This window comes from Denticeps clupeoides, chromosome 1, assembly GCF_900700375.1.
Source record: "Denticeps clupeoides chromosome 1, fDenClu1.1, whole genome shotgun sequence".
In the NCBI taxonomy this organism is placed as follows: domain Eukaryota; kingdom Metazoa; phylum Chordata; class Actinopteri; order Clupeiformes; family Denticipitidae; genus Denticeps; species Denticeps clupeoides.
The window spans coordinates 26,462,940-26,488,432 of record NC_041707.1 but is presented as its reverse complement, the minus strand read 5'-3'; the positions used below and the strand labels follow the sequence as shown (position 1 = coordinate 26,488,432).

Sequence of the window (25,493 nt, the reverse complement as noted above, 5' to 3'; positions counted from 1 at the left end):
ACATGTCAACTCGACTTGGCTTGTATCTACCTGCTAAAAGTAAGAGCGCTTCTATTCGTCTCATCTCATCTTCTCTCTACTCCTGCCTCTCACCCTGCCTCATCCCCAAATGAATGTCAAATGCGAATGACAACATCCGTGTGGTGTTGCTGCTCATGCCGACTCTCATTCGCATAGTAATTCGGAGGGAACTTACCTGCCTCCTTGTGTCACACCGCACTGGGGTTCCTTGTTTTCTACTACACCTGCTCACGTTCTGGTCCCTTTCCAGGACTGTGACACCTCTGAGGTCTTCTTTTATGAATGTTTAAATTGTGCAGTCAACACGTTATCTTCCACAGTTCTAGCTATCCTGAGGTGAAACTAAATTAAAATGTCATAAGTTCCACAATCATTTGGTCACATTTTTAAAATAAAGCTTTGTACAATAGCATGAATACTACATAAAGGAATGTTTCTCTTAACAGTTTTGAAGAGATTGTATAAAGAAGGATATAGCGTGAGTGTGTGTAGGAGAGAGAGACATATAATGAAATACATCCTTATGAACCATCCTGTCATGCTTATAAAACAAAGGATGACCATGCATTTGCAGAGCTGGCACAAAAACCAGACACATGTTACACGTCAGATGTTCAAAAGAGTAAAACAAACAAATAATAATTATTAAAAAAAATTAAAGTGGAAGTGGCAATAATTTAATTTGATTTCAGAAAAACTGTTATCAACTACAATAACTGGGGGCTGGGCTCTCCCAAATCTGTAAACCAATGTTCTTCTACAGTCATAATTCTACAGATGGAAAACATTATTGTACTGCTGCTCAGAGAACAATTTATTTTTATTTATTTTTTATACACGTTGTTTGTTGTTGTTTAATGGAATTAAGGAAAAATAGCAATAAAAATTTTAGGTTCATGTATATTTGATCAGTGCTTGACACAGGGTTATGTTATGTTAACAACATTGCTTGCAGATTAGGTAAAATGTCTTTGTTTTTACTGGTTTGTATTGGTGCCTTGTTTGCATCGTGGTTGTTTGCATAGATATAAGAATAATAACATAATTTTGTTGTTTGTCCAGGATTCTTTTTAAAATGCTATATAAATAATGTTACTTTGTCTTTTGTCCTAATATTGAAAATAAGTGATTAGTCAGGAATAAGGTTCTTTTCTCTACATGAGCCAAAGATTCCAATATTTAAAAACAACTGGTTGAAGAGACTACACTGTCTTCTAGATGTTTTTTCTTAATTTCAAATCTCTATTTCAAATTATTGTTTGCCTGAAAAAAACATTAACTTCTTCAGATTCTGTCCAAAAGTATTGGTTGTATTGAGTGTTCTTAACTCACATTGAGATAGTGGCCAAAAAAGCTGATATTCAGTCTGCTGCAGTTCTTTGACTCTGGCACAGACACACTGATCTGGCCTCCAGCACAGAGGAACAAAATGTCCAATTATAGATGGATATCGCTCTGCATTTGTGATGAGTGGGATTTGAGTCTTTTCGGGTGGATGATTTGGACCAGAGTGCTCCCAAATGTTCCTAGCGAGACAGTCTTTTCAGCCCTGCTGGCTGGGCTAGGCAAATTGTTTAATAACAAAAATTTACAAAAAACAGGAAGCTTACATCCTCCCCAGGAGGAAGCTTTCACACCTTAATGGCTTTCATCTTCTCTTTTCAGATTGGTTGTTTTGCCTGGATAAATTATTTGTTTTGTGGTGTGACTATCACTGATACATTTGAGTAGTAGACCCAGTGTAATCTCCTGTTTTAGACTTTCTTGAAAGATAACTATTATGTATTAGAAAATCCACTTTACCAGGTTTCATTTACATAAAACTGAATTTTCTACATGTGCAATCAATTGCCATTCACCTTTATGCTGGGTGAAAAGGGACATAATAATATGAAATACTGCTTTTAGTCATTCATTCACAGGAGTCTGTCAAGAACACCCTTAGACCCCTGTCCCCCACCATGTCTCTGACTTCAAGCTGTTTGACTGAGTCCAGGTGGAAGCTATTTAAGCTCCACTCCCCATGCTGATAGCGGCCGCAGCCCATAGTGCGGTTTGGTCATGCCTCACATCACTTAATTATTTACAGTGAAATACTGTCCCACCTCAACACACATGGCTCAGCAGTGTTTCCTGTTGTCTACATCAATATAGAAATAATACATCTGAAACTGAAAAGGCTTAACTAAGTGTCCCTGAAATATGATTCTTTTGAGATTCTTTTTCCTCTCATTAATGTCATTGCTCATGTTATCATTGCTGGGTTGTGCAACTGATGATTTGTTTCTTGAACATGAGAAGCATTATGTCCAAATGCAGGGTGAAACTCTTTTCATACAAAACTATGTTTTGTAATGTTTTGCCTAAACAATGTTGTTGCATTGCTTTAACAAATGTTTTGCCTTAACAAATTTAACTCTACATAGTACAACTGCTTCCAAGTAGCTTCTTTACTTTTTGACATACACTTTTTTGAAACAACTTGAATGGATTTGTTATATATGGAGTCAATTGGACTTTGGGAAAAAAAGATTTTGGATGGTATAAGCTAGTTTGAAGTAATACAAACATTTATCACCTCCAAATGCTGATCGTTAGGCAAGCTGTCAAATTCATATCCATGCAAATGCTGTAATTTTTATTCTCTTTTTAGCTCTAGCAGCACCCAGTGGCTGTAGATCAGTAGGTCGAAAGCATTCAACTCACAAACTGATAACAACATATATAATGGTCCGTTTTTTTTTCTCCATTTCGTGTTAAAGGGACTTTTCACTTCTTGGAGGGCTGCACATTCTTATATTACTTCCCAAAGGGGTTTCACTCCAGCATCTACCTTTACGGCATTTATCAGATCCCTTATCCAGAGCAACTTACAATCAGTAGTTACAAGGACAGTCCCCCTGGAGCCATTCAGGGTTAAGTGTCTTGCTCAGGGGCTCAATGATATGGTTTGAGCCTGTTACTTTGTGTTCTTCTGGTTCATAGGCGTGTGTTACAGATTAGGCTTTTTTCACTGCACCAGCGCCAGAAATTACCAACCTGAGTTAATTACTTCAACATGAATGGTTGACATCTGTCAGGATTGTAAATGTGACGTTAACTTTTGAGGATGGAGTTAGGCACCAACAGCTTACAATGGTGCTATCTCTCAAATATTTTACCCTATTTGGCCTGGTGTCTCTGATAGTTCAACTCCATGGCTTCCTCTGTACTCTCCTTACCTTGTAGCTAGTCTCCACCTCCTCCTCATGTCCAAAAAAGGGGGAGGTTTTACGCACAGCAATTTATTTTGTTGATAAAGCCTTTCCCTGAGTCCTAAGGACTCTTCTCAGATAACATTCAGCATTGTTTGCCTGCAAATTTAGGATGATTGATGTTCTGCCTGCATTATATTCTTTTTAAGAATGCATTGTTCAGATGTATCGTTGCCTAAGGATTGACATATAGACATTCATTTTTAATTCACTAATTGTAAAAAAAAGTATACATTTCTGTATTATTTACATTTAGATTTTACTTTAGTCGTGTGTTGAATTATTATATGTTATAAATAAAGCTAAATAAAATGCTAACATAGTTAGTTTAAAGGGCAAATTAAATGTAGTTTAACATTAACTTGGGCATTTTTGTGCTGTGGGTCATGTGAGGGGAGAGGAGTGTATCTCGGGGTGATCTGGGAACGCCCTGTGTCTTTGTGTGCTTTTCTGCAGGCATGCGTGTCTGAGAGGAGCACCTCTGTGTTTGTGCATACTCATGCGTGTCCTTGCGTTTGCTGGTGCAATGTGCTCACGTGTGCTTCAGCTGCGTTGATCTTATCACCATGAAAGACTAGGGCAATGGGAGCTCAGGCCATTGTGCGCTAGCCTGAGCATGTGTGTTCATTACCTCTGGCGTGGATCCCCTGATAACAAATGCGCCCAGTGACAGCTCCCTCATTAGGCTCCCATGGCCACTGCTCCAGCTAAACTTGGTGTTATTATCAGTCACTCGTTTGCCATAGGCATGCCGTGGTGTTTGGCTGATTGACAGGGCCATGGGAGTGCTTGCTGGTGTGGAGGCTGTCAAACAGGCAGACATCTCCATATCTGTGTCTTTTGTTCAGTATACGCTTGTCTCAGGAGTAGCTTCATTCTCATTTATCCTGAAATCCCCTTACCCCATTTGGAAAGTCACTCTCTACAATACTGCATATGATGAAATATGTTCAGCCCCCCACAAAAAACTGAGATTTTGTGGTTTTGTGATGAATTCTGTATAATTGGGCCTGGCTAAACAACCAGCTGAAAACAAACTTCACTAAACATTTGTATAATAAAGCAGATGCGTGCAAACATTCCACTTCTATCGACAAATTGATCCTTTCCTTGTGATGGCAAGGAAAGGATCTTATTACTCTAAATTGGAATCCATCCAGGCGAGCGAGTGAATGGGAGTATTGGGTTGCATTGCAAGCTCCCATAAGATACAATGTTTGCATTGTATGGTCAATCGGCTCATCCCAGTTTAATGAAAGCATGTGTTTTCTGACTGCAGGAGAAACCACTCGGTTCTAAAAGGAAGCACTTGTGATGACGATGTTATGGCTTTGCCTTTTTTTGACAGTTGTTTAGGTTCCCTATTATTATCCTCTAAATGTTTTCAAGAACTCTTTTTATCGTTTGACATTTGTGAAATGTGTTTTGAAGGCTGAAATAATGAACCACATTACAGGTTTGTGCTTGTTTTAATGGTGGTCTCACTGGAGAAAAATGCTATTCAGCAAAATGCCTGAACAGGTCCCGGATCTCATGTTACAGGAATCAATGACACACAAAGACAAGCACATCTAAATATGCAGGACATAGTTGACTACCTAGATTAGTCCAGGAATGTTCACTCTCCAGTCTGCTAGGCAACTTCTGAGGGCATCTGTTTTCAGTGAACTTAAACTGAGTGCCAATACACAGATACCTCTGCAGCAACATTTCTATCTTCTGATTAAATTAATAACTCACTGTCCTGTGTCTGGACAGGTGAGTGTGTGTTCAGCACTATTCTGTCAGATATTAGGTGCAAATGTCACATGGGATTTGTATTTAAATAGAGCTTTTTTTCCCAGCAGAAATGCTCTGGTTTCCTGCTGGTATTTCTTAAAAATGCTGGTGCACTGCACTCTGATCACAGCACACTCAATTTCACAGCAGGGCAGCAAATACATTGCAAGAACACTCATAAACATCAGCTTGTGCCTGACTTGATACTTTTTTTCATGTTTTGCCTGTTGAATTGGAAAGCGGAGAACACAATTTGCATAGTATCAATTTCTGGATCCAGTTAAAGCCCTGCCAGTCGATATACAGGCTCACATAAGAAATTCTTATCAAAATGAGCATACATTACATCCACGGAGATGATGGGGTTCACAATTATAGTGCATTTCCCTCATTTTGTGCAATGGTGGGTGCATAATGGGTTTTTCATTATTGACTATTTCTGCTAACCTTTATTATTGATAATATACAATTAGTTGAAAGCAGCAGTGATGGAAAATCTTCTGTACATTGATCACAACATTAAAACCACAACCAGCAGGTGAAGTGAATAACATTGATTGACAGGTTGCAATTCCACCTGTCAAGGAGTTGGATATGCTAGGCCATGAGGAAGTCAATGTGACCATCAACAAGGTATTTTAGATCAAGCTGATATGTGAAGGACATTTAGTAGGGTTGTCACACAGAATAGAGAATATCACAGGCCTGTTATTATATTTACATGAATTACTACTATAACTATTACATGTTCTTAAATTGCCCTTTCACTTTAATTTAATTAATTAGTGCACCTTTAACTCCAACCATATCATAAACACTACACTAAAAATTGTGTCAATAAAACCATATCATACAGTGCGAAGAACTTCAGAGGCATCAGGCCTGTTGGTTTATTTGAAATAGAAACCTTCCAGTGACAAGTTTGCTACACGTTATGCAGAGTTTTTAAAATAATTTTTAACATGTTGCACACTAATTCTTAAAGGTGACAGTTGAATGATTGGATATGTGAGTTGTTTTTTCAATGAAAGGAAATAATGTGTTTGATATAATTGTTAATGGAGAAATATATCATGTTTGGTTAATTTTGTTATTTTATTTATCCTTTGCACCGAAATGGTGTCATAAAAAAACACAGGCAGTGATTTTCCTAAAAAGCCTGTTAGCAATTATGTCTGATGAAATTCTGAAAAACAAATCCATGTTTGGCTGTGCAAAAACAAAGCAAATACAAGATTTTCTTGGATCAATACCCTCCTTTCTAGCTGATGGGTAATCTGTCTGCCAAACAGCGGTCGCTTAACTCTTCATCCCAGCAGGACCCGGTGCTACACTCATTCATTCATCCTGAGAAGAGGTCTGCAGCTTGCCTTTGTTGTCCCACCCGTCTGTCGACTTGACCTTGCTCTTGACACATTGTCCCTGCAGTGAAGTTTCTTATCCCTGCAGTGAAGTTTCGCGAAGAAGTTTTTCCACCGCTAACTGCCAATTTTTTGGCCAGCTAGAGAATGAAAAGTCCAATTAATTAAAGCTATCAAGCTTCTTCTAAAACCTCTGACATTGGCAGAATGGTAAATGAATGCTGAAAAACACAAGATTACAAAGCCTGCTTTTGACTGAGGGGGCCATGTAATGAAGTTGTCTGATCTAATGTGGTGCTTTGCGCCAGGGTTTAGGAAACTTATCAAAGAGGAACTTCTTAAAGGCCTCTCTGGAGGTGCTCTTCAAGGTAGACAGCCTTGATACATTCCAAAAGAGGATGAGAGAATTTGTGCTCATTTTCCCTAGCAAGGTTTATTATTGCTCTCACTGAAGTTTGGTCTGCAATAATGTAAAGTGATCCATTTTTGAGATACTCTGTTCACTATAGCATTCATATTATTTTAGATATATTTTTCAGAGCATATACTGTATATATGGACTGGAGGGTGTCTGATAAATGCCGTAAAGGTAAATGTAAATAATGCCAAAAGTCTTAAGCAGTTTTGGTTAGATACTTTTATATTTTATATTTAGTGTTTGCCTTCTCTGTCGACATTGATATAAAATGGTATTCAGCACTGACGCTGAATCATGGAGCTCATACTGAGGTGAATTCAACAGTGCACTATACATTCTTGTAAACCGTAACCATAAAAATCCTAATCAAGACACTTGACTGCCAAAATAAAGTGTATTATTTGAATTATTATATTCATCGTGAAAAAGTCTGCTCGTCTGCCCAAAAATGCAATCCAACGCTGCGGTGAAGAGTGGACATCAGAGATTGCATTGACTTTGTTAATCTGCCACCATTAATTATTAGCAATGCTAATAATTGAACTCTTTTGATGTTACCTGGGCATACAGAGGCATGGCACAATAGAAGTTACAGGAATAAACTTTTTATAATTTATTAACATTAATATTACTTTTGTAGTTACATTGAAAGGTTGCATGTTAAATGGTACAAATGCTAAAGATAAATCCAAATTAGAGAAAAGGAGAGAAAGAGTAAAGAGCAAACTTTTAAGGGGGAGCTTAGCCCTTAGCTCACCTGAAAGCTAGTAGTGTGGGCAGAAAGAGACCTTCGAATGAGGTCTGAACCTTTATACTTGACATTTGACTCCCAAAAAGGCTGCTACAGACTAATCAGGTTGCTTTGTTAAGAGAGAACCCCTAATACAGGAAAACAGTGGTCATCCACCCACCACAAAACTCTCCCATCTTGGCACTTCAGGCCATTTGTTGCCATTTGGCCACCTGGTGAGTGTTCTTGTTGGTGAGGCAGAGACCGCAGCTTGAAGATAAAGTGGGGTGTCTTCATTAACACACGAAAAGTCAGGGACCTGAAATCCCTAGCCATTGAGCAAAGCACTGTCCCGACACACTACTTCATGGCTGACCACTGCTCACTAAAGTGATGGGTTAAATGCAGAGTACACATTTTATAGTGTGCACTATGTGCTGTGCTTGCTCTGCTTCACTTTCATTATACTGTGCTAGACCTGAGGGATATATGGCATTTGCCCTTCTATGCAGTTTATACCAGGACTATAATAGAATTGATGTACTGTGTTTTGGGTGAGTGGTGTCATATCTGCAGTGATTTCTGAGTGATTTCATCCTTTTCTTCAATGCCATGCAATCTCTCACAAAAGACACAACACATTGTCACTTCAACTATGATGTCCTTGCCATAATGAGCATAATGTGCAGCAGAGGTTAATGAGTAGACAGTTGAATGGTGTTGTCAACACTTACAGCATTGTCAGGTGTTAGTGGTTATTCAGGCAGTTAGACTGAGTAATTTCTCCAATAAACCCTTTCCTTTTTGTGCTTTTGGACTGTTATGTGAGTATATATCAACATCAGGCTGAACCATTGACCTCTGAGGTTCCTCCCATGTGTCAGGAAAAAATGCATCCTCTACCTTGTCTACATCATCACTATTAGTAGTTTTACCGGAACCATTCACTCACTGATCAGCCCACAGAGTAGGATGTGGATCATTGGATCCTGGCTCAGCTGTGCTAATATGACTGATGACAGTTCATGGCTAATTTTTTTTCTCTCTTTCTGCCTGTGTAGGTTCAGGTTTTCTGACACCAGCGTGAGTTTTATCATAGTGGGGTCTGAACCAGGAGATTTACAGGCATCGGAAGCTTGAAAGCAAAACTGGTAGAAGTTCAACCTTTGGGGGGATGTGTTGCCGTGGGGAGGGGGCCATGTGGACCACGCGATTACTCCTCCTCGGTAGTCTCTTCTCTCCAGCGGCCCTTGGTAAGTAATTTCTAAGTAATTTTTTTCCATCTCATATTGTAGTGCAACCATTATTATCAAAGTATTTTCAATTTAACTGTAAAATGAACCAATGTTGGCATATATGTATGGACAGGACAGAAAATGGTGGCAAAATCAAACATTGGTTGAAATCTGTCCAACAACACATAATGAGGCTAACTTTATATTGAGAGGTGTTTTCTGGTTTAGTCAAAGAAACTAATAGGCTGTAATTTATTTTGGCTTTGGACTGTCTAACTCTGAACCCGACTTGACCTCTCTACTCTAAAGACCGTGGAATTGGTCAACTCGGTCTAGGGCTATTGTTCCCCCCCTACTACCCCCTCATTCTGCTGAAGATCAATTGGTACTGCTGGAAAAAATGTTATTTCAGATCTGTTTTGGAAATTTAGAAACTATGATCAGATGTGGACATTCCAGCTTCAAAATATTCTGAGCTTAATTTTGTTTCATGCCAAGCCATTGATGTGTGGGTCCATAGGTGTGCTTCATAGACCAGTTTTGCATTTAAAGGAACAGCCTTGTTCTCAAATATATACAACACCCAAATGTTCACCTTTCCCCGTATGCTGCATTCTGACAGGCATGGGTGTGAAGAGACAAATAAACAGAATCATACAGTGTGCGTTTCTGCTATGGGGAGTTATCAATTTAACATATATTAAATAAATGTAACAATTTATCAATATATGTAAACACACCTCCCAAAAACACTATTTTCAAAAGGCCTGTTTTATTGTCTGTTCCTCCATTTCTAGACATTTTCCTAAAATCCATGATATTAGACTTGGCCCTGCTTTGCATTAGATCGCCTGAGGTTGTTTGAGACTGTGTGGGTCTCAATGGCATGTTGCTCCAGTTAGCGCCTCTTGCTGCTTTCATTTATGGGAAGCCGAGAATGTCCTTCCAATGTGCAGACACATCACATGATAAAGAAAAAAAATCCCCCAGTGTTTTTTGGACATCAGTGAGATCCTCTTCTGTGCCGTTGTATTAGTAATAGGGGGCTGGGCTCTATTGACACCTGTGTAAGTTGAAAAGTCTGAAGAGTAATAAATACAAAATAGGAACATGTGGGAGTGACATCTGTCACTGGCCCCTGCATATGCAATGAAGAATTGTATGGATATTTTTATCCATGAGACCAATTACAGTAATAGATAACAGCCCAAAAGACTTGTTCATAATGCAGTAATATTCATGTAACACATTCTAAATACTATTCATTTGTATCACCAGCGGATTGGACTGCATATTTGGGCCAATCTTTATATTCACAAATATACATTTTAACTGAGCCTTACCATGTCCCCACTTTGTTTGATGCTCACAATTAATTTTAAAAAGCCAAAAATGTTCACACATACACATACACAAATGTTTACTCACATTTGCATGTGCTGATGAGCTCACTAGCCCTTCCAGCTGAGTCCTGTGAATACAAATCTGAAATCAGGCAGGAGATGTTTTCACGAATTCCTGTAATCTTCTAGCACATGATGCAACAAATATGAAATGGTCCACTGTGCTCATCATTGATCCAGTTCTCTTTTTCAGAGATTGGACTGGATAGTCTTCACTCTGTTTTCTTGCTTAATATTATTTGATGATGCTCATTTTTAAATTTGACTAATCAATCTGATGAATGATTTCCCACTCAAGTTAATGTGTGGATTTTTGAGAGAGCCATGAGTTGAGCTAATTATTTACATTTCTGTGAGATAGAAGCTGCAGGGAAGAACGTTTTTGAATGTTTTTCCATTTTCATTATATCTTTACATGTACAATGCTGTCTAAGGATTTGCTTCTGTTGCCTTAATGTCATTCAATTCAGTGTAGGAAATCAATTTAATCATTACTAATATGATTTTTCTTTTTAAATTTGTTCCACACTGATAAATCAAGTTCAACAATAACCATACTACATTGAACATTAGGTGCAATATTTTGACATATTAATACAGTGCTACATGCTAAATGATCATTTAGATAATTTAAACTCACACCTGCCAATACATCACAAGATGTTTTTTTTTTGTTTGCTCAAAACGTCTTTCAAAGCAGTTTTTGTCTTGTGCAAGTTATGATGCAGATAAAATTTACCTATGTTATGTTTCCTCATGAAAATGCAAAAGTGCTAAAGGGCACTTTATTTTAGTCATTATAGTCATGCACTTGCTGAAATTAGACCAATTTTTGGGTCGAGTCCTGCATGCAATGCGTTTTCCTTCCAGTCTGTATGACGGGATGTCACCAGTGACTTTATATCTCCACGCTCAACAGATTTACTGTTTGTGTATTGGAAATTGGCAACAAATCATTTTTCAATGCTTACTGGTATTTGTTGTCTACATTTGGTACACAGCCTTAATCAACAGGAACGTCTTACAGTCAGAATTTAGATAAATTTTCTCAAGTTAACAGATGTAGTGCTTGTTTAACCTTAACACTAATGTAATATAGGTCATTGGTATCAGTGATGGAATTTATTTGGGATAAACAATGCCTGAAAATATTCAACATTTCATTAAATACTAATTTAAATAATTATTTGGGTATTTAATTGTATAATGATGTTTGGAAAATTACTAAGCAAATCAGATTTACTTTAACCTCAACATTGATTTATGGCTAAGTGACTGCTTTCCTCGAGTTCTGAAGATATCTTCTAGATTTCAGCATGTTTAAGAGGGCATCTTATGTCCTGTCTGCTACCTCAGAATATTTTAAGATTGCTTATTACATTTTCCAAACATACATAGCCTTAATTATTCTGTTCATATGGTCTTGCTGTACTGTTGTATACTACATTTTAATAGAGTTTATCATCCATTCCATGTCAGGGTTTAGTCGATGCATTTCATTGTCGTACCTTTTGAAAGTGGGAAAAAATAAATAGCTTTATTTGAGACATTTTCAATTTTAGCAATAAATATGGGAAGTACTAAAATGTAATGGGGATGAGCATAGAAACATTTTTTCAATAGACAGACCTTCAACGTTTAAGATTATTTAAAAGTATTTGAATAAATCCTCCATTATCTGGAGATGTCTTGTCAAATTTTTGTCAAACAATTGAAACCCAGTGTTTTCAGATTGCACTTATACTTTAAACATATTGTGGTGACAGAGCTGCTTTACAAGAAGTTTCATGACTTCATTGTTTTCATTGTTTTACTTGTTGTAAAATGTGTGACGGTCATTCAGCAGAATAGCACACAAGAACAGCATGTGATGGCATATCAGGAAGTCTGAGAAATTGCCATGTATTCAAGATGTAGATGGAATCAGATGAAATACTCTTGATGAGGAGGGCCAGTTTAAAATAATGATCATTAGGACTTTAAAGTTTATGTCTCAAAAAATGGTTTATGATCACAATAAAAATCTTTGTGGAACAAACCTGTGTATATGTGATCTAAGCTTTTTTGGTGAAATTTAAGAATCACTCATTGCAAAAGTGTGATTTCCTTTGTTCCATCACTGAGCCACTGAGTCAGAAATATAGCTCAACTGGAGAGAGCTAATATGTTTTTTTTTTTTACTTTCCATTGATATGGGGTCATTATCGAGTCAGTAATTGATCGCTGGTGCTGTGTTCTCCTTTGTAGTGTGACACACAGTAGTCTTTGCATCATGTTTCATAGGAAGATATTTTGAGAACCACTGGACAGGATCAGAGTGATGGATGAGGTGTCACCAGACGGCATGATTTCAATCATGTGCTGGGGCTAAGCACACACTTTCAGCACAGCAGTGCTGCTGTTTATCATTACCTTTGCACTCTGTGTTCTTGCTTCAAAAATTAAATGATTACAGATGTTGACAGGCAGTCCGAAGAACTGAATCAATGGTTATCCAGGAATTAAGACTTTTTAAGAGTTCAAGACCCCCAAAACAGTTCAGTTTTATTGCTCTGAGATTAAAAGAACTGTAATGAGGTTGGTTTGAAATGTTAGGTTATTGTTCACTGCCCCCTTAGGCCTTTGGATTGGTGATTAAAACGCCTTGCCATAGCATAATGTACAGTCCACAATGGCCTCATGAGGTTCTGAACACAGTTTTCTTTTATTAAGTGGAACAAAGGCAGAACATAATGAGGGGAGAGGATTAAGCATTTATCAGGAGCATTTCCGTAATTCATTTACTCATGGTTCATTCACTATTTTTGCATTGTATGCATTGATTATGTTTTTAAAATATGAAACCAAATTGCCTAATTTCATGGTGCATTTTAACTCCAGTCACTGTATGAGTATCTGCTCACCCAGTCAGAATAGTGGAGAGCTTAGAGGTAACGGAAGCAGGAGAATCAATAGGAAGTATTGTAAAGTTGGCATCTAGACCAAGTTGGGATCAAATGTTGCAGAGAGACGGATTAGCCTTTCAGACCTTGAGGATAAGGAAAGGGAGGAGGAGGAGAAGAGAGAGGGAGGGAGGGGGATGGTGTTTTAGGCATGAGGGTGCTGTGGAAATTTGAGATGGCCTTCAGCATGGCGCTGTAGCCTCAGATGAAATTCAATATAGCCATTTCCAAAAGAAGGGGCCTATTGTAAGAGCCTGCAGTCTCCTTTCGGAAAGAGGTCTTCCCATTAATTTCCTTATTTATTGTGCTAAAGAGTACATAATGCAGCAAAACATACAATGTATTTCTTTCCAGCAATAATAATGTAATGTGAGTCTGGAACTATTTTGTTTATTATAATATCTATGTAGCTCTGGGTCTTTAGGTCTTATGATGATCAGCCAGTAGCAGCAGCCTCACGCAGTCATGCAGTGCCCTCTGTGGATAATGTTGACTTTTGAAGGTCAGTTTAGCCAAAGTTCTTCCTTTTGCATCATGCTTCACAATCTCTTCAATCTAATTATGAATGACACAGAACATTTCCTTAAAAATCCTTTACATAATCAAGTACAAATTTACAACAAAAATATTGTTCTGCAATGAGTCCAGTTTCTAATCCTGTTTTCTATTTTGTGGTGTGTACATTTGCTCTTCAGAACCTCAATAGCCACCAGACCAATGGGAGCTGCAGCACTAGAAGTTGTGTAACCCTCTGGCTTGCACTTGGCTAGATCTCACAGCAATTGGGTCAAAGTGACTGCTTGGTACTTTTAAATCTCTTTAAATATGCATTGAACACATGGTGAGCACAAGCACAACAACCATTACTGGTGAAGATGACACTGGACATTGGACACAAATGCCACCACATCTAAGCCAATGAGTGACTTAGAATGAATTCATTTTTCTTCAAAACATTTTCAACAAGCAATGTGGATCAGTTGCTTATAAAAACTCAATCAGCCACTCTCTTCTGTACTTTGGAGTTTGCCCATCCATGATGTGCAACTGAAAGAAGACCTGCAAATTTGGATTAATTTGGAATAGTGCATGAGCCAGTCAGGTTTGGACAGTCACTTCTGGCCTTCATGATTTCATGTCATGGTTTCACATAATCATATATTCGCAGTTCCAGCCCTGTGTCTGCAGGAAAGCAGTTTTCCTTCTGTAGCGCAGTGGGGATGGAGTGCTGAATACCCTCCAGTTGGAACTCCCCAGGGCAGCTGTGGCTTTAGGCATAAGATATCTGCCGTCGCCCAGGCAAGAAGGGGCCTTTTTACAGCAGCACTCTATCGCTGTAGGAACACCAAAGCCACCATGCTATGCCTTGGGACTTTCTCGAGACTACTGATTTCCAATGTCTTAAACAAACACACTCAGATGAGGTTATGTTTATCAGTCTTCTTTAAAGAAATTGTAGGAAGAATGTAATGCAGTGTTCTTATATTATTCTTCTTCTTCTTATTATTATTATTATTTTAAATGGGTCTGATTCTGACAGGGGATTGTAGCCAGTTAATGATGGAACAGATGCCATGAGTTTGAAGCCTGCATGTTTTAATAGTGATAGGGCTAGCCAAGGTGCAGAGGAATTCATATGCATGAAACTACATTTTAATTTACTCATTTGAATAATTCTTGTATTTCATTATGTAAGTAAATATGACTGCGTTGAGCCATAATTGGTATTAATTCATGGCTCCATTGTCTTTGGATACAAAATGGCCCTAAAATAACAGAGTAGAATGAGACCCGGGTGTAATGAGAGTTGGAGATTAGCGTTGCCACTACACTGAGCTGATGCTCACTGGACTGTTTCCCTAACATGGCTTCAGGCTTGTGCTAGTCAAAGGGCTTATTTCAATTAGAACAGGTTTCCTGCCTGTTGCTACTGAACTCTAATGAGAATGGAAATGTTTAACTTAATTGAATTGAGCCCTTAGTATCATCAGTTATGTACTGTGTGTGTGTGTTTCATATAACCATTGTGACTTGTAATGACATATATGTGTCAGCATGTTTAGTTGCAGAACATTCAAGCAGTTATGGATGTAGATTTGAAGTTGTTGTCAGTTTGTGGTAAAGGTCACATATCAAAGGTCAAAGGTCTGGGGACAAAGACCCTAATAAAAAAAAAGTTCAAACAATATCATGGAAATTGCTTTTCATAGAAATGGTTGCCATTATATTCACAGCTGTGATGGAGGTCAAAACAGATTAAGTGCTTTTAATGTCAGTTTATGAGGTCTGGGTACATTGACAAACAATAACGGATGGGTGCTCAATTTGTTTCTGCTCACTAAGGAAGAAGCCACTTCAATCACTATGGGCAGGCTTCTGCTGACATGTCGAATTCCCTCCCCATTGTACAAAGGGAGTCGGCTGCATTCTCAATGCAAGTTCACAGGGATGACATCACCCTCATGCATTTGCCGTGTATCATCCTGTCAAGTTTTCTCATGCTGGTGTCAGCAGCAATCACACGGCTTTATTATCAATGTCTTTGATTCAGGTTGTCCTGCACACTTGCGCATTTTCTCTTTTCTTTGCAGTTGTTTGCCATTTTGCTCGGAACAATTTAGCTGCTGTTTCTCTACACGTTCAGTGCAAATCCTCATTGGAGAGTGGAGGAGGAGACTGAAATGGTTTTCTCTTTCCATCACCTCACAGAGGGAAAGCAGCTCTCTCTTTAGTTTGCCTGACCTCTATTAAACCTCAGGTTTGTGTCAGGGGCACTCTGAGTCATGCCTGCTTTAGAACGGTAGTGTAATGTGGGCCTGGGGAGGTTAGTTTTGGCCTTGTATTAGTGTCACAGTGACCAAAGGGTTGCAGGAAGAAGAGAGATGGAAAAAAGAGATAAAATACCCAATAAGGTCAACAGAATGAACAAAGATTTGTTCACCATGGCCTGTGGTCAGTCCTGTCCTTTCAAGTTGTGACAGCAAGGACCATCATGGAGAAACGTCATGAATGTTAATGTTAACATCAACATTGATATCAGAGATTTCAAAGTATTCACATGATCTTGAGTGAGTTCTTTTTTTACTTGTGCTATGTTGTGCACAGAGCAATCTAATAGGATTCTTCTTAATGCATATCAGTAAATTGAAGAAAAGGGGGGCTGCTCCTGGCATCAGTACAGGTGCCAGATAAACATTTATGTTAATAGACTCCAAGCAAAGTCCGTTTTGGTTAAGTTGCTTTTTGCACACTCACTGTGGCCTTCAGAACTGTGTTGATCTGTGCCTTCGATAACTCACCTCTGGCTAATTTGCTTGATACGCAGAGCTAATTCCTAGTTTCTTGTCTGACAGTAAGATTGACAGGTGAGTCTCATGTGTTCACACATTGAGTGTTATTTGCCTCAACACTTTGGAAACTCACCAAGCCCCCAGTTTGAAGATGAGTCAGTGAAAGGTAGTGGAAACAAAATAAATAGCTTGTTTACTGGTGTGCAAGGGGGAAAAAATTAAGTGGTATTGCCCTTGCTTTTACTGGCTCTGGGTAAACTGCTTCATTGCTGATTCATCAACTTCTATCAATAAGGTCCAAAGCCAGCTGAGAAATGGAGCAGAACCGATTCCTGTTTATTCCAATCAAACCCATCAAGAATAAACACAAGAATAAAAACTCCTTCGTAGTTTGCCCCATCTGGACCCCTAGACCTTCTATAACCCCCCCCAAAAAAAATTATATGGGCTGAGCATCCCCCCGTGAGTGGGATAGCTGTCCTGCTACCCACTGGGCAGCAAGCTGTTGTAGTGCCTGCTGCTTGGCTTGAAACAAGGCTCACTGCTTTGCCAGTTGCCTTTAAACCTGGGTAACGCCCCAGGATGTGTGGGTGAAGAGCTGCGATGGGGCAGGTTGTGGCGTCAAGCCACCGGAATAGCAGAGAGGGTGTCAGCATATTGGCATTTACATTTACAGCATTTGTTAGGCACAGTCAGTCTTTCCCGGTCCTATTCTTTCTTCAAAGTCTTGTGTTGGTACTCCAGAGTTACAATCTATCTTGCCTTTGCATTCGGTTGATGCTAATAATCTTTGTATGGAAAATACCAAGGTATAATAAATATGGTAAAACAAGTATTTATTTTACCATGTGTCTTATTATACTATTATACATTTTTCAATGAAAAATTAGCATCACAACACAATGTAACAATGTGATCTTTTTTGGTTCTTGTGGGTCTATGAAATGCAAAATGCATATGATACATTATGCTTGGTTACACAGTAAGAATCTGACGCAGGCCATATGCAATTGCCTCCTTCAAGGCAAAGAAAAAATTTGTGCAGGGTGTATATATAACTACAGAATCTTCCTTTGTAATTCCCTCCCTACTGTGTATTGACAGAAGCCCAAAAGAGTGGAATTTTCCATTCGGATGGAGAGAGGAAGTAGGTGTAGCTGTTTCCCCTTAGTCCTAGTCGAATAACGACACAGTGATTCATGCGGTCATTAATCAGCAGCTTTGCGGGGGCAGTAAATACTTGCAAGTGGCTTGGTGGGCCCCCCCATTCCTAATTAATTTAATTTCATCAAACCTCATGTATGCCATCGCCCTGAATATCTCACTGTATCCCCTTTTCCATTTTATTTGTGAAAAATTTGATAGTAGTAGTGACATATACATTTGTATGTGTGTGTGGTACTTTATAAAGGTTTTAGGCAATAGTGCATGTAATGAAAGGCAGTAATGAAAAATGTTTCATCTTTCTAACACTACCTCAGTAACTGAAACTTGTTCAAGAAAGGACATATATAATTGAACACGAGAACATGGGAAGGGGGGGCACAATGTATGCGCTGCAAAACATAATCAAATGTGAAATCAGCTCTTGATGGCCTGCCCATGTCACTAAACGAGTTTGTCAGTGGCTGTATCTGAAATCTTGAAATTTTATTATGGACCCTACACTTACCCTCTGTTTGTATACATAGGTTTCTTTGCAGCAGTGGTGGACAGTAACAAAGAAAATAAAAAATATTTATTCGTGGAGACTTTTTACTTTAACTTCGTTACATTTCAATGTCAAATATTTTCTTTTTACTCCAGTTCTTTTTCTAAAGCCATTCCTTTTTTACATTTAAAATCAAGAGCACCAATTGAATTACAGCATGAACTAGCTTATGCCTGCCTTTAAGATGGAGAACACACCTGTTATTCTGATTAAGGGTATCTGTCATCGTGCGAGTTCAGGGACGCATTTGCAGGCATGCTTGGGGACAAGTCGGCATACGGGGAAAGGACACTGGATGAGCTGGGGAATCTGTCGTAATAAAAGGGGCAGGCAAAGCTCTAGGTCAGGGACAGGCAAAGTTCGTGGTCATAGGTTACAATCAGTCTGGCATGGGTAAAGAAGGCTAGCGTATCTGGGAATAAATTCAACAAAGGGTGGGCAGCGTCTCCCAGGGGTCACCTGGCTCTCATACTCGGAGCTGTTCGCTCTCAATTCCGCTTCCGGGTTGCTGTCTCTCCGGCTGGTCTGCCGCTCTCTGGTGGGCTGGAGGTGTGTTGGCTATGACAGTATTTGATAAATGTAAATATATGATCATTTTAAGAGTTATCAGTGGCAGAGTAATTAATGACATTCCATTAAAACTTGATGTCAGAAGTGACACATTTCTTTGACGTAAAATGAATTGACTTAACCAAAATTAATTGACTTAATTAAAGTTAGACATAATAAATCACTGTACTTTTACATTTGATACTTAATTACATTTGAAGGCAAATACGTTTTTACTTTTACTCGAGAGGATATTTAAATAGAGGACTTTTAATTTTACTTCATAACTCTGATTTAACTCTACTTTAACTCAAGTCCATGGTTTGTATACTTTGTCCATCACTGCTTTGCAGCACTTGTTTGGAAAGTTGCATAGACGTCATTGTTATTTCAATTACCAATTACCAACAATTACCAATATATTCAATTACCAACTTTATGCAGAGCATACATTACAGTTGTGATGTTTCTCCTATAAAAAAAGTAACAAATATATACATTTAATATCTGAATGACTTCATGAAAAACAATGACCTCATGGAAACAAAAATTGTGCTAATTCTCTGCCCCAGCAACCCCCACCTCTTTTTTTTCTCCAAGGCATTCTTTATTTTTCTTAAGAGATTATTAAAATTGCTGCCTTAGAGACCTGTTTTTATGTAAATGGTGACTTTTAAATGTCATTGTTCATCAAGATTGTCCTTAAGAGCCCAGTTTCAGATGGAAAGTCTTGGATGAATCTTCCTGATGGCCCAGTGATGGCTCCATTGTACTTGCAAGGCTTGCAGCTGGGCCTCTTATGACTTAATTTGTTTCTCTAATTAATCTATATCCAATCACTAGTTGTCATTTCTGCAATATCAAATCTTGAACATGGCTGTTTTGAAAGCTAGCATTGTCTCATTGTATATTTTCTTTTCTTTCTTTGTTCACACATTTACAGTATGAACTTCATGTGCACTTTCAATGATATCATACACACACACATTCATACCTGCATTAAACTCTGTAGAGGATGAAGGCCAGGTTGGGAGATATGGAAAGTACCAAGATAAGATTAGCAGGGCCCAGCAAGGCCAATAAATCATGGGGAGGTTTGGAATGCCCCCGAAGAAGGCCCAACTGTCACAGCTGGGTGCACAATGCCTGACTGTGGACTGTGGATATAATCATTGCCAACTCAAAAAGATACTGGCTAGGCATTTGCAGCCTGGAAAGAAATTATGATGACATATGTGTGATTACATTTACTTAACACACACTTAGGTGTTTCTATGGGCCTAACTTTGTGTATGCTTGAAGGAAAACAGATATATTTGGTATTTGTTGAGGACATATATAATGAGCACTATACATATATGCATGTTGTATATTTTATCATTAGTACACTCAAGGTATTGAAATGTACAGGGAGTGCAGAATTATTAGGCAAGTTGTATATTTGAGGAATAATTTTATTATTGAACAACAACCATTTTCTCAATGAACCCAAAAAACTCATTAATATCAAAGCTGAATGTTTTTGGAAGTAGTTTTTAGTTTGTTTTTATTTTTAGCTATTTTAGGGGGATATCTGTGTGTGCAGGTGACTATTACTGTGCATAATTATTAGGCAACTTAACAAAAAACAAATATATACCCATTTCAATTATTTATTTTTACCAGTGAAACCAATATAACATCTCCACATTCACAAATATACATTTCTGACATTCAAAAACAAAACAAAAACAAATCAGCGACCAATATAGCCACCTTTCTTTGCAAACACACTCAAAAGCCTGCCATCCATGGATTCTGTCAGTGTTTTGATCTGTTCACCATCAACATTGCGTGCAGCAGCAACCACAGCCTCCCAGACACTGTTCAGAGAGGTGTACTGTTTTCCCTCCTTGTAAATCTCACATTTGATGATGGACCACAGGTTCTCAATGGGGTTCAGATCAGGTGAACAAGGAGGCAATGTCATTAGTTTTTCTTCTTTTATACCCTTTCTTGCCAGCCACGCTGTGGAGTACTTGGACACGTGTGATGGAGCATTGTCCTGCATGAAAATCATGTTTTTCTTGAAGGATGCAGACTTCTTCCTGTACCACTGCTTGAAGAAGGTGTCTTCCAGAAACTGGCAGTAGGACTGGGAGTTGAGCTTGACTCCATCCTCAACCCAAAAAGGCCCCACAAGCTCATCTTTGATGATACCAGCCCAAACCAGTACTCCACCTCCACCTTGCTGGCGTCTGAGTCGGACTGGAGCTCTCTGCCCTTTACCAATCCAGCCACGGGCCCATCCATCTGGCCCATCAAGACTCACTCTCATTTCATCAGTCAATAAAACCTTAGAAAAATCAGTCTTGAGATACTTCTTGGCCCAGTCTTTACGTTTCAGCTTGTGTGTCTTGTTCAGTGGTGGTCGTCTTTCAGCCTTTCTTACCTTGGCCATGTCTCTGAGTATTGCACACCTTGTGCTTTTGGGCACTCCAGTGATGTTGCAGCTGTGAAATATGGCCAAACTGGTGGCAAGTGGCATCTTGGCAGCTGCATGCTTGACTTTTCACAGTTCATGGGCAGTTATTTTGCGCCTTGGTTTTTCCACACGCTTCTTGCGACCCTGTTGACTATTTGAATGAAACGCTTGATTGTTCGATGATCACGCTTCAGAAGCTTTGCAATTTTAAGAGTGCTGCATCCCTTTGCAAGATATCTCACTATTTTTGACTTTTCTGAGCCTGTCAAGTCCTTCTTTTGACCCATTTTGCCAAAGGAAAGGAAGTTGCCTAATAATTATGCACACCTGATATAGGGTGTTGATGTCATTAGACCACACCCCTTCTCATTGCAGAGATGCACATAACTTAATATGCTTAATTGGTAGTAGGCTTTCGAGCCTATACAGCTTGGAGTAAGACAACATGCATGAAGAGGATGATGTGGACAAAATACTCATTTGCCTAATAATTCTGCACTCCCTGTATTATAAATTGATCCTTCATAATACAAGCACTCACACACATATTACACACACACATAGAAGAGACAAGACCTGTCCTTAAGATACTCAGAGTGGTGCCTCCTTTAGTTCACCACACACAGATCCTGTGAGTGAACATAAACATAATCTTAAACATAACATAAATCTTAAAAACAAGCATCTAACATATTTTAATTAACTGTACATACATAACACTAGCGCTTATGGACACATTATTTGATACAAGAAGGAAGGTTAAGCACACAATGTTTTTTGGGTATTTTTGATGTTTTGATGACCTAAAATAAAAAAACTTTATAAGAATGAAAGGCCTATGTGCTGCGGGGAAGTTCTGTGGACTGGCAGGCTGTTGTCTTGTTGCATATTGCAATAATGAATTGTCTACTAGTCCTGCTGTGTAAATCTTTTTTTAGATACGTAATGTTGATATCAGGTGCAAATGACAAAACCGTCATGAAATACGAAATGGCCACATCAACTGAACCCCTGTTTTCTATGGCTGGCCATGGACGAGCTTGGGGTGGAGAAGGTGTGTTGCCGATACTCTGTGATAAAAGTCAGGTCCAGAATAAAGTGACCCGGGATCTAGGACTGGTCTTCGAAACTGCACCAGGGAACTGCACCACCTTTTGAGTGCTGAAAACTAGGTACTGCCATTAGCAAAAGGGGCAGGCAAACTCAAGGTTGAGGACAGGCAAAGGTTGTGGTCAAAGGGCATAATCAATCAGGCAATTGTAAAGAAGGCTAGTGTCTCTGGAAATTAAATTCAAAGAGCTGCATCATCCCCCCCGGCCACCTGACTTTTATACTGGGCGCTGCCCACTCTCACTTCCGCTTCCGGGTCGCTGTCTCCCTGGCTGATCTCTGGTGGGCTGGAGGTGGTACGTTGAGCGTGACAATATTATTAATTAGAAAGTTAATGTATTTTTCTTTCTTTCCCCACCCATAATAGCATTTTCTTGCCTTCTGCTGCTGCCAAGATTGACTCATGTCGATTTTGCTTATTTTGGCTTTTTCTAAACATTTTATAAACTGCCTGTTACCTTTTAAAATAATGCCTAGTTGGTCTTGCTTCCAGACTGAAATGGGGGATGGGGGTGGAAGGGATTGTGCACAGTGAAGCATATTATAAATACCTTCATAAACCCTTGTGCTTCTTGCTGGAACTGACAGCTGTCCTTTGTCTTCCCTGCACTAAAATGTTACCGATGACAGATGGTGACAAATTACACCATTTCAAACTCATCGTAGAAAATAATAGCTATGTCATCCACAAATCAGTAAACCCTTCCTTCAAAGTCCATGAATATCTCTTCTACTGAATTAACTATCCTATTTTCTTTTTACATTTTCTCTCTCATAAATGTAATTCAAAACACATCACTTCTTTTTAAGGACAGCAGTCTGTTTACTAAGCAAGAAATAATTTCTAAAGCTCTTTCTAAAGCTCCAAGCAATTAATTTTATAGAACGTTGTAAGTTGCAAGAAAGAATATGAATACATAGACACCATCCACAAGGGGCAGTAGACACACTGCTTGGTTTTCCAAGTATACTGTGTGGCCTCAAGGAATTCTCATTACTGGTGGTAATGTTTAGTATGAGTTTGTGTGTCTAATGTAATAAATAATGTGCTTCTGATGCATTCTTTGCATATCAAGGTGTGGAGGGGGCATACAGACAAAAATAAAATAAGACTTTTTTCGCAATCATACACTTATTCTTGGCCATTTGCCAGTTCACTTGTCTATTATATATGATGAATGGATTACAAATTGCATGCATTCATTCTGGAAAAACGTGTCTGACAATGGTGTTTATGAAAACCAAACTCAAGCACTGAATTTGATTCTGTCAATCTTCACACTCCAATCATTATTCAAACTGTAAACACCAAAGCTCACTATGGAACAAGAAGGAAAGGTATGTGACCTCCAACGTCTCTTCCCTCTCTCTCTGCAGCATTCAGCCGCGCTCCAGTTCCCATGGCGGTGGTTCGGAGGGAGCTCTCATGTGAAAGCTACCCCATTGAGCTACGTTGCCCAGGTACAGACGTCATCATGATTGAGAGCGCAAACTATGGCCGCACCGACGACAAGATCTGTGACGCTGACCCGGCTCAAATGGAGAACACCCGCTGCTACCTACCAGATGCTTACAAGATCATGTCTCTCAAGTAAGAAACATACAAAACTATAAAACTATTGGAATGTACATCAGGCATCCATTTTACCTGTAATTTAGATAGGATGCAATGGATACAAAAGTTATTTTTCCTTCCTGTTGATTGATAAACATATTTATGCGCAATTTGTATGAATGGAAAAAGTGTGACCAGTGACCAGTGTGGTGGCCTTTTTTTCTGCTGTGTGACTGACCCAGGGTACAAATGGTAATGAGTTTGGCCTCTCTTATGAAGAGTAAAGTTTGAGCTCTGAGCTGTAGTGTCATTGCTTTAATAAATCGTCGCAGATGGAAATCAATGTTCATTTACATTCATTTGAATATATTAGATATATCATAAATAATTTATCTGGAGGGCCTATGGTTGGTTGAAGCATTAAGTCATTGATATTAGATGCGTATTAGGTGGAGTGAATCCTAAATTTTAAGTCAGAGCAAAGTGAACTATCTTTATGGGTATTTGAAAGGGAACATTTGATGGATTGTTTTTGTCATTGTGAATTTGAGCCATTTGGGATTTGAACCTGCATCCCTTCAGTTATGAGTCCGCTTCCTTACCTTCAAGGTCACCATTGCCCCTTTTTTATGCTGGTTTATGAGAGGAATGTTTTTCTTATTGATTTTGGTGATTACATTGGCATAATGGACAGTGTTTTGGTCAGCAACAGTAACAGTAAAACTTAACACAACTGTGAAAAAAACACAACTGTGTTACAATTACACTGAAAGTGTAGGTATATGTTAATTAGTAATTCAAATAAATTAAATTCAAAATGTATCAGTTCATTACAGTGATTACATTTGTAGATGCATTTAAATACCCATAGAGCTACTGTCAAAATGTTGCTTGGTTTAAATGGATAAATAATGTAAACACATGCACTGTTAACATAAAAACAATATACTACACCAAAGAGGATGATGAAGGGTGACTTTTAAATCATCATGAATGTAACACACCACCCTTTTTTATTATGGCTGTTTTGTATCGTCCTGGAAGTTTTCCAATGATAAGAGTGTAAACGTCACATAATATAGGTTTGTATTACTGATTTTGTGTAATTTAATTGAACACTTTTTTCATTATCACCCTTGAGAACAGGCTTCTGTTCTGGGCCATTGTGATCAATGTAACTAGTTATGGAAAAAAATCCAGAGAGGGTAGCAACCTTCGGATTACGGGGTCGCTTCCTTAACCACAAGGCCACCACTGCCCCACATGACACTAATCCCCACAAATAGAATCGAACCTGTAGGACTTGCAGCTCCTATTGCTCTTCTTAGCCTCATTTTGCTACTAGGAGGGTGGAGGCGTGTGTCAAGTAATCTGAGGAACAGGTGACTAAATCCCACATGGAGAACACTGTTTGTTGTCTTGACATCAAGATGAGAGGGAAAGGGGAGGTATTATAATAAGGCTTCTGAGGGGATTTGGAATTGGGGCGGGGGATAGCCATCATACTATCTTAATGAAGGCAGTGTGGCAGTGCAGCATGTGAGTAGCTGTGATAGGGGGGTTAGTGGGGACCTGCAGTATCTTGGCTGCAGGGGGTCTTCCACAGCTGTTGCTAGGTTCCCGGTAAGCTTATTAGAGACAAAACAAAGGCAACAATAAACTGACTCAAAG

The 25,493-nt window shown here is 38.8% G+C and overlaps 1 protein-coding gene across 17 annotated transcripts in view; it reads left to right on the top strand.

Annotated features, from left to right (window-relative positions):
• Window positions 1-25,493, top strand: part of LOC114784646 (adhesion G protein-coupled receptor L3) — a 233,205-nt gene that overhangs the window by 51,373 nt on the left and 156,339 nt on the right. For 16 of the 17 annotated variants that reach the window (XM_028970307.1, XM_028970298.1, XM_028970311.1 and 13 more), the window contains exons 2-3: window positions 8,625-8,816; window positions 23,645-23,858. In XM_028970307.1, coding sequence (XP_028826140.1) covers window positions 8,738-8,816; window positions 23,645-23,858 — 293 coding nt within the window. In that variant the 5' untranslated portion in view covers window positions 8,625-8,737. Of the gene's footprint in view, window positions 1-8,624; window positions 8,817-13,567; window positions 13,646-23,644; window positions 23,859-25,493 lie in introns of those variants that run through there. The other variant, XM_028970214.1, reaches the window with a different exon arrangement.